This window comes from Propithecus coquereli, unplaced genomic scaffold, assembly GCF_000956105.1.
Source record: "Propithecus coquereli isolate 6110/MARCELLA unplaced genomic scaffold, Pcoq_1.0 Scaffold58, whole genome shotgun sequence".
In the NCBI taxonomy this organism is placed as follows: Eukaryota; Metazoa; Chordata; class Mammalia; order Primates; family Indriidae; genus Propithecus; species Propithecus coquereli.
Window position 1 is genome coordinate 4,945,233 of NW_012151729.1, and position 12,500 is coordinate 4,957,732.

The 12,500-nt window shown below is 36.9% G+C and overlaps 1 protein-coding gene across 1 annotated transcript in view; it reads right to left on the reverse strand.

Moving 5' to 3' along the window:
- Window positions 1-343, reverse strand: part of SPINK5 (serine peptidase inhibitor, Kazal type 5) — a 97,788-nt gene extending 97,445 nt beyond the window's left edge. Inside the window, exon 1 of the mRNA XM_012658235.1 lies at window positions 289-343. Coding sequence (XP_012513689.1) covers window positions 289-343 — 55 coding nt within the window. The remainder of the gene's footprint in view (window positions 1-288) is intronic.
- Between the last annotated feature and the right edge of the window lie 12,157 nt (window positions 344-12,500).

The following is a 12,500-nucleotide window of genomic DNA, read 5'->3' on the forward strand; positions in this document are numbered from 1 at the left end:
AGGGGAAGATGAAGGAGAATCTGCTAGCTTTTCAGAACTAATAAAAAATGGAAGAATTTCTCATGGAAAAAAATTCAGATCATCTCAAACTACTTACCATTTCTAAAGATAACATAGTTATAAAGCCACATATATCAAACGTGAATCTTCAAAACCTCTGCATCTGGCAAGGTATTTTAGGATTATACATACATAAATATTTTTTGGTAGAGGTGGGGGGAGAAAAGTCCCTTCCCCAGGGCTTCGAGATGTGTGGCAAGAGGCTTGGATTACACACAAATTACTCACCTTGTATAAGGCAAAGAGCCAAGGTCAGAAGCACGGGCACTGTGTCTATCTTCATGTCGAAGATGATGTAAGTCGGCTACAGGTCTGCTCCGTGCATTGCTCAGCTGGTGCTCCAAGTCTGAACTCTTGGAGATGTAGCTCTCTTGTATATATACTCGTGTCAGTACTGGTGACGACAATCATATAAAACCAGTTGTTCAAGGTCGTGCTAGACTTAATATACCACACCACTTTAGCTTCCATCCTTTAGGATCCTGTCAAGGTGGCAGATTTGAACAGATAATGTCTATTTCTAAAGTAGTAATGTGCTTTCATGATATCTCCCCCAGAAGGCAATAAATTAAGTCCAAGAATCCTACTCAAAGTTGAATACTCCATAATCCTATATAAGAACTGAATTCTCCAGCAACATCAAACATATCACCTCATAGACAAATACGTTTCTAACTGGACTCCCTTCATCAGTGGGAAAAAAGGGGAAAAGAAGGCAGATTGGTTATCCTACCAGTCAGGTGAAGATTTAAAGATTTCCATGTGGACAAACAGGCTTCCTGCTGCTTCCATTCGTAGATGTTCTGAACCAGTTTAGATAAGAGGAGGCAGAACCAGCACCCACAAGCCAGCCACAAGTTCAATATTATTTCCACTCCACATGCTGCTTCACCCTTACACATTAGTAAAGGCAGAAACTTTGTGAAAACAAAGCTTGTACATAACTACTCTTTAATATTCTTAATAGGAAAAATATTTTATATCCTAAAATCTGATCTTATATTCTAACCAAATATCATAATCATAAGCATTAGAAACTCAAAGTTTAACTTTCCATAGCCCATCACTACTCAAATTACTATATGAAAAATGTGGCTCAATCAGCCAGATGTGGAGACTCACTCCTGTAATCCTAGCGCTTTGGGAGGCTGAGGCAGGAGGATTGCTTGAGACAGGAGTTGGAGATCAGCCTGGGCAACATAGCAAGACCCAATCTCTACCAAAAAAAAAAAAAAAAAGAAAAATTTGACTCAGTTTTTGCTAAATTGAGTTTAATTCCTGAATTGCTGTATTATTTAGTCTCTCAAGAAGAAAAGAAGAAATAAGGTATTAAAAATTATAAATACATAAACATAACATTTTTTTCTAGAGAAAGTTTCTTCTCCTTAGTTTCCTCTTTCATCCTACAAGTAATACCTTTTTCTACCAATTTATTTTACTCTACCAGCTTAAGAAAGGACCTGAAGAACCATGCAAAGATAAACTGAATCCAGAGTCAAAGTCGTTGATTCCAGTACATCCCAGGGTCTTCACATCCACAGAAGGAAAGTTTTGGATTTTGTACAATAAATGGCCGTTTTATGATCATTCCGGAAAACTGATCAAGGCTGGCCAACTTTGGGACAATGTCAATATTCTGAGACCCATAAAAGTGAGAGTATGCCCTTTCTTTTCTTTCCCCCATGAAATAATTTATTTCTTATAAAAATATAATCATTGCTTTCTCAAATGCACTATTGTAATAGCTTTGTTACTTTCCAATAGTACAGTAAAATTAGTGACCACAGAGAGCAAGTTCAAATTGCATTTCTGTTAGAGTCTAGAAAATAAAAGTCCATCATAGCTTAATGGAAAGAGAATGGGACAGGGAGTCAGGAAATCTGTTTCTATTCCTGTCTTTGTAACTACACAGTATAGTGGATATGAACCTGGCTTTAAAGCTAGGTAGATCTGGGTCCAAATTTTGACTTACCAATTACTAGCTATGTTGTCTTGGGAAAGTCACTTATTTTTTCTGAGCCTCAGTTTCCTAATATGTGAAATAGAGATAATAACGCCTACATTGTACAGTTATTCTAAGGTTTAGAGGTAATTTGTGTGAGTGTGTGTGTGATGCTTAGAACAATACCAAGTATATGGGATAAACTTTATAGTTAACGATAGCTAGTTAGTCTTCCATTTTTATGTCATTATAATTATATGGTTGTACCAGATAATTTCTAAGATTCCAAGAAAAGTCAACATCTCTTCAATGTATATTTCATCAATGGATTTAAGTTTACTCAGCCTAGAATAACTCCCCCAACACATTGTGAAGCGAAATTAAAACATAAAGGTACATATTCCCTTTTTCATTTTGTAATTGTACTCTAAACCACAATGCCTAGAACAAATCAAATCATTAGCCATTTAGAACTTACCAAAATTATTGCTAGACTTCAATTATCATTGACTTCTTATCTTTATCATTCAAAGCCTCTTCTAAATATTAACATACCAATACTAATCTTGTATCTTTCGTCTGTCCTATCAGGCCATATGAAATGTGTCCCAACCATTCAATCTGTTATTGATGGTAGAAAAGTTTAATGCCCTACAATAGAATTGGTGACTGTGTAATACGCTCTAGTGACCCCAAATCCAGTCTAAATGGAGAGTATTCCCAGGAGTGGAAATGATGCTAGGGTGGAACAGCAGAACCAGGCGATGATTGCCTCTCTAAGGAATCTCTGCTATGAGGAAACATTGCAGGAGTTGGTTTCCTTCTTACCGGAACAGAGCTTCTCACAGACATACAGAACCTTCTGAAATGATGAATAAAAGGTTTGAAACTGATGTTTTTCAGGAGGAGAAGGTAGCCAAAGGAAGATTCAGCGAGCACCCCCAAAATTGAAAGTACCTGTCAGCTAGCTCATGTCATCTGGGCCTTTTCTCCATTTTATTTTAGGAATGTTGTAAATGCAGAGGTGATTCATCACATTCTCTGTTAATCACTCCTTATTCCTGAAAATCACCATGGACGTTAAATTTACCTGGATGAGATCGAAGTCTTGGAGAACTTGGGTTTGGGTTAGAGTTAGGTTACCAGAGTATTTTTCTCAAACTCAAAATTCCATCTTGTGTTTTCAACTCTTTCAATGATTCATCAAACATGTAGAACTCTCTTTCCTCCTATTAGAAAGGAGTAGGGTTAGATAATAAAAACTATAAACTTTACATTCCTACACATTTACCAAGTTGTCCAGAATCTGAACTCTCATGAAGGATATTGACTCAGAGGGAAAAAATGAGAAAATTATAAAGTAAAGATTTCTGTAGATCAGTGATGTCACTGAAGACAAAGATCATTTCCAAAATCCAAAGTTATCAATCATTCTTCAGGGCTTCTCTTTTTCTATACAGAGAGAGTTCCTTGCTGATGATAATAGTTAATAAATAACCATAGTCCCTTATGATTAAATCACCTTCCACAGCTTTCAAAACAATCTGCCATTCATTAGTTTTCTTGATTTGTTTATGCAATGTTGTGACGTAGCAAAGTAGGTGCTACTATCTTTTCCTTACCTGCCAAAAATGGTACCATTAAAGAACCCTAGAATAGGAACCAGTTTGGATGGTCATCCCGGACTTAACACTCTCTCACCTTCTATAGCCTTCATTTCTCTGAGACCCTGTGGCTACCTCACAGACCTTCACACAGTTCAAAGAGAATCCAGACATTATAGTGCTTTAGACTGGGTGCAGTATTCTAGTGCTAATGTATTTCTTTTCTCTGATCTCTAACACACACACATAACCTATACACCCATAATCACTCTGGCAAAAAGAGGTATGTCATGACTATGATTGAAAAGTACATATTCTAATAGATCTTAGAAGATGAAATAATTTCTTTTTTCATTTTCTTAACTATTGATCTCCTTTCCTGTAGTTCTAATAATTTCCCCCATCAATTCAACATGTCTGTATTCTCCTTTGTGAAAAACACTAAGCAGAAAACAGCCTTTACTCATCTTCTTATCTGCAAGTGATCCATTACCAACTAACTTCACTCCCTCTGTGGGAATTCCTTTCTGTTTGTCTGGAAAGACTAAGAAACTACAGAGATAAGCATCTCATTTTATCTAAGAATAGAATGGGATGGGCAGTTTTTATTTACTGATTATATAGACCCTGCTATTTATAGATATAATTGCATAATTGTTGCTTTTATTAGATTAGGGTTAAGAAAACAGGAAAACCTCAATGTCTGATTTTTTGTTTTGTTTTGGTTTTAAAGACTGGGTCTGGCTCTGTGGCCCAGGCTGGAGTGCAGTGATGCAATCATAGCTTACTGCAGCCTCTACCTCTAACTCCTGGGCTCAAGTAACCCCCCGACATCAGCCTCCCAAGTAGCTGGAGCTACAGGCACATGCCACCATGCCCGGCTCAATGGCTAATTTTTAGCTGTGTTAATTTTTATATATGAGGTTTTTTTAGAGAAGGGGGGCCTTTGCCTGTTGCCCAGGCTAGTCTGGAATTCCTGGCCTCAAGTAATCCTCCCGTCTCAGCCTCCAGAGTCTCTAGGATTACAGATGTGAACCACCATGACCATCTCAATGTCTAATTTTTAGCTGTGTTAAGTTCTATATATGGGGTTATATTTAGCTTTTAAAAACAACATTCAGCTTCTCCCTACAGTAGGTGTTATTTGAACCCCTAATCCATGACCCCACACTCTCTGTCACCTCAAAATTTAGTACAGTCTAAAATCTCCTAGGATTTATCCTGGCAATAGAAAACAGAGGTTTGTGGAGCTACAGTCCTTCAAAAAATCATTTGAATTAATTCTGAAGTAGTTAAGACTATACTAAATTTTGGGAAAAGAGCAATGCATATTTTATATGTGTAATATATGTGTGTGTCTGTGTACAGTAAGCAATAATAAAACTGTTAATTTATAATTAAAATTAGGAAAAGAGAATCTCTATCTTTATAAAAGAATTTGTAAATAAATATACAATTTGCTAGCATTTATTATACACTTAGGTACAACAATTAAATATAAAGGTCAAGTATCACTTTATTCTTCTTTTACAGGTAAAGAAATTGAAATTCGGTGAGATTCTATTACTTTCCATACAGCTTGTAAGCAGTGATCTTTGCGAATGATAACAATCAACGCAATAAAAGCAAACAGAGCCCGAGCTTGTAAACACTGCACATGCAACAACCACGTTACCTATATCTGTAACTGACTTATCTCAGGCACTCACTGTTACGGGCTGCATTGCATCCCCTCAAAATTCAAATGTTGAAGCCCTAAGCCCCCCTACCTCAGAATGCAGCTATATTTGGAGATAAGGCCATTACAGTGGTCATTAAGTTAAAATAAGATCGTTAGGGTGGTCCTTAATCCAAACTGACTGGTATCCTTGTAAGAAGATAAAATTCGGACACACGGAGATGCACGCACAGAGGAAAGACATGTGAGGACGCAGTGAGAAGCCAGCCATTACAAACTAAGGAAAGAGGCTTCAGAGGAAACCAAACGTGCTGACACCTTGAATTCTAGCCTCCAGACCTGTGAGAATACAAATTTCTGTTGTTTAAGTCACCCAGTCTGTGGTATTTTGTTATGGAAACCATAACAAGCAATACTCTCACCATATGTACTGACAGCCACATATATGCTGTAAAAATAGATGGATATAGTTGAGAATTTGGTCTTAGGTAGACTCCTTTCTCTTTAAGTAATCATTATACCAAACTTACGAACTGAAGAATAGTGTCAAAGAGAAACAGTGCTGGGCATTTGTCAGACATGGCAAAGCAGATTTTATCCATGCTACTGCAGTAGGGAAAACACTCCAGCATGAACTGAGCTCAGTTCTACTAACTAAAACAAAAGGCAGGAGGCCCTCTTAACCCTGGAGTGTGCTAAATGAAAAGTACAAAAGGACATCGTGGGGTGGCGTTGGGCTTTGCGATCAGGCCATCTGTATTTGCTCACTGGCACTTATTAAAGTCCGGCTCCTGCCTTCCCCGGAGACTGGGAGACAGGAGCCCTCTCCTTCTTGATGATTGCATTTCAAAAGGATGTTTTCCAGGTCCTTGAGAAAGACATTTGTGACTGGCAGAAAATTTAAGCCTGAAAGGGGCAGAGAAAGAATTTACAATTGCAAGTGTTTTATTTGTTTGTTTGTTTTGTTTTTTGTTTCTTTACAGGAGGACCATTGGAGCAACTGAAAGTTTTTTGTTGTTGTTGTTGTTGTTTTTTGAGACAGAGTCTCACTCTGTTGCCCGGGCTAGAGTGCCATGGCATCAGCTTAGCTCACAGCAATCTCAGACTCCTGGGCTCAAGCGATCCTTCTGCCTCAGCCTCCCGAGTAGCTGAGACTACAGGCATGCGCCACCATGCCTGGCTAATTTTATATATATATTTTTAGTTGTCCAGCTAATTTCTTTCTATTTTTAGTAGAGACAGGGGTCTCGCTCTTGCTCAGGCTGGTCTTGAACTCCTGAGCTCCAACGATCCTCCCGCCTCGGCCTCCCAGAGTGCTAGGATTACAGGCGTGAGCCACCGCGCCCGGCCAATTGTAAGTTTTTTAAACTAAATATTCTAAGAAAGTCAGGAACCTATAGTCAGGCTTTCCCTGCAGCGAGCAGTAAATTCTTTTGACAGCATTCAGCTTTCTCAGGTAGAAACTTATGTGGAGGCTGGGTTATCCCAGGGATGTGTTCTTGAGCTGTTGGAAACTATGCTAGTGTTTTTTCAAGCCTATTGGTGTGGAGGGAGGTAAACAAAATCATTTGTGCCGAGATTTTGCTGTTCTCATAGGCTAATGTTGAAGCCTAGTTGAGAAGAGAGCTCAGAGGAGTCCGACTAAATTTTCATCAAGAGGAGAGTCTTTGTCATTAGATAAAGTAGAAAGCAAACTGATGCTGGTAAACTTTCAGGATGGAGTTCATATTTTGCATTTGTTATTATCTGATTGGTTTCCTCGTATGGCTCTTATCTTTCCTATTCCAGAAGGCCTTGACCCACATGTTTTGCCCTTCATTAATTTGTTTAACAGAGCTAGACAGAGTCCCAAACTTCCCCTACTTTAACCCAAACACCATCCACTCAAAGAGTTTCCCCCACATTTTTTCTCACCACTAAGGCATCTACATATTCTTTCTTCCCATTATGGAATGGCCATTCCCTTCTTCTTCACTTGGCTGTCTCTTTGCCTGCAGGACTTAGCTTTGCTATTACCTTCCCTGGGACTCCTTTCCTGGCCCCTCCTGGAGCGTCCCTGCTCTGTGTTCCTGTCGTGCCCCCTGCCCACTGCCATGCCTTGCACTCGTGACGCAGGCTTGCAACTGCCAGCTGACTTGTCTCTCTCTCCGGTTAGAAAAATAACACTTTTTTTGAATGAATGAGTGAAAAATGATATCTGAAAGTTGAATTCAGCTTTATAATTTACAACAAATTTCCACAATTATTGTTTTAATGGATCTCAAATGCTTTAAGAAAGAAGGCGAATTTAAAAGGAAGGTAACGACGACACGGAGAGGATCAGTGACTCACAACAGCCCACATGATTTGTAAGTGATCAAGCTGAGACTCATATCTAAGTCTTAAGAGTTAAAAATTAAGAATGTGCCAAGCTCAAAAGTAGTAGTCATTGTGTCATACCACAACCTTGATTCATTAGACAGAATAAAAAGGAAGAAGGGAATGAGTAATAAGTATAAAATCAGGGAATTCTTAGGCATAGAACTAAATTACTAAAATGTGATTTAAACATTTAAAAATATAAGCCCAAAGTTAGAAGAGTGTGATGGCATTCCAGGGGTATTCCATAAAACTCTTCACATGAGTGTCACAAATATTTACTAAATGCCCACATTTGCCTGGCACTATGCTAGAGCCCAGGATGAACTTTGTGAACAAAATAAATACAATTGCTGACCTCTAAGAGATTACAGTTTAGAAGGGAAAAATTAGTCATACAAATCATTGTTCAATTGAATTTGCAGAAGAGGTTCTAAGAAGATATCCACAGAGAAAAGCTAGCATATAATAGAAAACTTTGACCTATTGAGGGGGGTTTTCACATAAAATTAGGCTCAATTATTAAAAAAAAAAATGAGATGTTATTAGCTGGTGAAAATGAGTTGAAAGGAAAGTAACAGCATTTCAGGCACGTGCAAGAAAGAAAACATTGCACTGCACAAAACTGAAGTAAGACCAAAGAGGCTGAGCAAGAAGTGAGAGAGAGGATAGTAAGAATAGGCACTGGGCAAGTAGGTGGGGGCATGTTACACCTATGATAGGGACAACTTTGCATTCATCCTAAAAGCAACTGGAAGCCACAATCAGACAATTCTTTTGATTCTGGTATGAAACATGAATAATCTTATTGGCAACTTCCCAGAAATCTTGTTTAAACCCTTCTACACCTTTATAATTGATTAATAGGGTTTTGCTGTTGTTGTTGTTGTTGTTGTTCCTGGTTTAATAGGTAACCTTCAGTTCAATCACATAACAAGGCAGATAAGTAATTTATACAAGCCAACATATGTGGGCAGGATGGGCAATCTATAGGACATGTAAAAAAATAGTTAAAAAGGTATAATTTCATCTATCTGAAAAATTCACCTAATTGCAATGAATCTTTCCTTAAATAATTATGCAAACCAAAATTTTGCTCTGGTTATTTCCTTCATCTGATGTTTTTATTTTACCCGCCTTATCATCCACTCTACCTAGTATATTATGCATATATAACCCACCGTATCACTATTAGTTATCTAACACTACATGGGGAACAGGGTTGAAATTAAAACTGAATATGAAAATTATTTTGCACTTAGTGGGTTTTTTTGTTTATTTGGAGTGACACCTTCGATGTGATATTAATGCCTTCCATCATTCAATCCTAAATATAAAACGACTTGATTTAAGAAAACTTTTTCTAGAAAGTAATTTTAATATTCTAAAATATTTAAAATATATGCATAATGGACATTTATTTTCCAACCACATAAAAACCTTGGAAAGTGCAATAACTAGCTTTACTCTGCAGTATAAGATAGGGATTATTTCTTCTCTCTCTTCTAGATAGAAAATACTAGTTTTGCTATTGGGAACAGGATCTTAAAAATATATAGGAAATTATCTAAGTATTCCCTGCAGTTACTAGCATTAATAATAGCATTCATCTGTTTAATATATTATTATACTATAGAGCAATTATATGAATAATTTACAGTTATAGAATAACATATAATACCAATTCATAAACAATATACATGTATATAAATATTTATATACTACTTATTTTATATATTTGATCCTCAAAATAACTCTTTTAATTTAAGCAGAGAATGAATTATCTACATTTTATGATCTGGAAGGTTAAAGATCAGCATGATTGAATGATCTGCCTCAAATCTATTAGCCACAAATGGAAGAACTGAGACAGGAACACAGGCCTTTTGACTCTTGTCCTGACATATTTTGTTCTGCTCTTTCATATTCAACAAGTTCTAAACACCAATTCAGTGATATTAGGCTAGGAAAAAAAGAAAAAAATATGAAGGTAGTATAAAAGAGAGGCAGACATTCACAGAGAAATAAAAAGAATGGAAAGACATCAAAGGCACTGAAAGAGAAGAATAAATGTAAACCAGTCTTGGTGATGAAGGTAAATACTAACATTTATAAAAATGCTTTAAAATTATAAGTGAAATGATAACTATAATTTCTATATATGATCTCATTGGGCCTCATGACCAATCTGTTGAGTAGGATGGATATGTATTACTGTTATCACTCCCAACTTACTGAAATTTAGAGAGCTACAGGAACCTTCCCAAAGAACAAATAGTAAGTCTTAAAAGCTGGAATCAGACAGAAGTCTATTGAATCAAGATTCTGTCTTTTCCCTACATCTTTCAACTTTCCTGACACTGTGAAAGATGCTTAAAGATACAGCTTTCATAATTTCATTAGGAAGCAAATAATGAGAAGGCTCTGAGAAGGAAGATGAGAAAATTAAAGCACCTGTTTTATATCTGAAAAAACAAGCAAAAATTAATGTGTGAAGTAAGGGATACACTTACTTCTGAAACAGAACTACTGAAACAATAAGAATAAAAACACAGAAATAATAGTTTTTGACCTTGGGCATCATATGGTGCAGGGCAATGGTTCTTGGGAGAGGGGAAACAAACCAAGGCACCCCTAGATTGCCCGGGCTTACTGCCTGTAGAGAGTTTCCAGGCTATGGCATAGGGAGGGAGAACACAGGTAGAGCCCAGAAGTTTCCCTGAGATAATAATACAAAGCTGAGTGTCCGAGAGACCAAGGGAAGTAAACTTCACATGGCATGGTTACAAAAGGACAGAACTTCAAAGAGAGACCTTGAGAGATCTGCAGCAAACAGTCCATTTAGATTCTTCAACTGAATACTAGTAAGTATCAATAAACGTATGTAAGAAAACTACTCAAGGTTGAGGAAAGAATCACTCTAATGAATGATTAGAGGGAACAATATCCAGAATTTACATAAAAGCAGAAATAACTTGTGTTCCCACCAGTCGGAAGGAAAAATCTTATCATTCATTTAGAGATTTGAGAAGGTTATTACCCCAGTAGTGGAGCAAAATTCACCCCAAAGTCTGCTCTGGTTCCACCGAACAAAAATTAAAAGCAAGTCATAAAAAGATCAAACTATTTCCTTTCTAGGAACTAGTAACCTACTTGTGTCCCAGAACGGGGCTCAAGGACATTTATAGGAATACAAAAAATATCCATCGCCTAAGCAAGTAAATCATAATATGTAGCATACAATAAAAAAAAATTACCAGACATGTGAAGAAATAGAAAATGGGACCCATGATGAGAAGAAAAATCAATTGGAAGAAACTGACTAGATTCATTCTTCTAGCCAAAATAAGTAACGGGAACTAAAGTTACCCACCTGCCTACAGCAGGCAAACAAACAACAGCAGCAAAAACAAAAACAAAACAAACAAAATATATTAAACAATGGTTTTCAAGAGTGTGGATATCAGTCTTTTGAAATGAAGACAAGTGATCCATGAGAGACAGTAAACAAACAAATCGAGCCCTAAAATTGCTCCAATTTACTGGCTTGAGAAAATTTTTAAGCCACAGAGCATGGAGAAGTAACCCAGGCACAGCCATGCAGACTGTGCTGAGGGGAAAGCTTAGATTCCAGAAAGAACAAAGCAGCTAGAGTTCTCAGGACAGAGAACTGGAGATGAGCAAGCTGAACAAAGTGGAAACCCCTAAGATCTGAATATCTCTTATGCATTCAGTAAAGTACTGATTATCAAATACGAATGGGGAAAGAATTTGAGACTGGGGAAAGGTCTGTCTTATCTGAAACAATTAGAGAGAACAGTACTCACTGTTCACACAAGGCAAGGAATAGTGCCCTGACTGGAGCCACCACCTGGACTGGATAATCTCAAAATTGATAAAACATTGGGCAGAGTGTTCAGAAAGGCCATGCCTCAGTAGGAGATAATTAGCCCTAGATTATTTCTCTGGTTCTACCTAATTTCAAGCAAGACTCAAAAGGATTTCAAGTAAGTTAACTATGTCCCAGGGCAAAGCTCAAGAATATTTACAGAAATAGAAGAAAAAATTCAGTACCCAATAATGTAAAATTATCAATGTTTGGCATTCAATCTAAAACTACTAGGCATGCTAAGAAGCAAGAAAATATGACCCACTTATGGAAGAGGAAAGATATCAATCAATTAGAACTGACTCAAAACTTTCACAGATGGTAGAATTCTCAGACAAAAGACATTAAGACAGTTATTATAATTGTGTTTCATATGTTCAAAAACGTAAATTAGAGACATGGAAGATAAGAAAATGAAACATAAACTTTGAATATGAGGTGAAAAATACACTAAATGTGATTAACAATAAATTTGACTTTGTGAAAGTTCAAGTTAATGACCTTGAAGACAATTATAATAGAAACTATCCAAAATAAAACACAGAGAGAAAAATTTAAAGATGAGAGCATCAGCAAGCTGTGGGACAACTGTAAGCAGACTAATATAAATGTAATTGTAGTCACTGAGGTGGGCCTGGGGAAGCAAAAAGGAAGTAATAACAGCCAACATTTTTGAAACTATAAACTGATATGTCCAAAAATTTCTATGAACCCTAAGCACAAAAAAGAAGAGGAAGAAAGAGAAGAAGAAGCAACTATACCAAAGCACACCATTATCAAACTGTTCAAAAACAGTGAGACAGAAAATCTTAAGAGCAGCCAGTGGGGAGAGTGGGGAAAGCCCTATTGTATACAAAAGAACAAAGATTAGGATAATGCTAAATTATCTTTTTGGAAAAAATATAAGTGAAAAGACAATGAAACCACATCTTTAAATGACTGAAAGAACAAACTGTCAACCTAGAATTC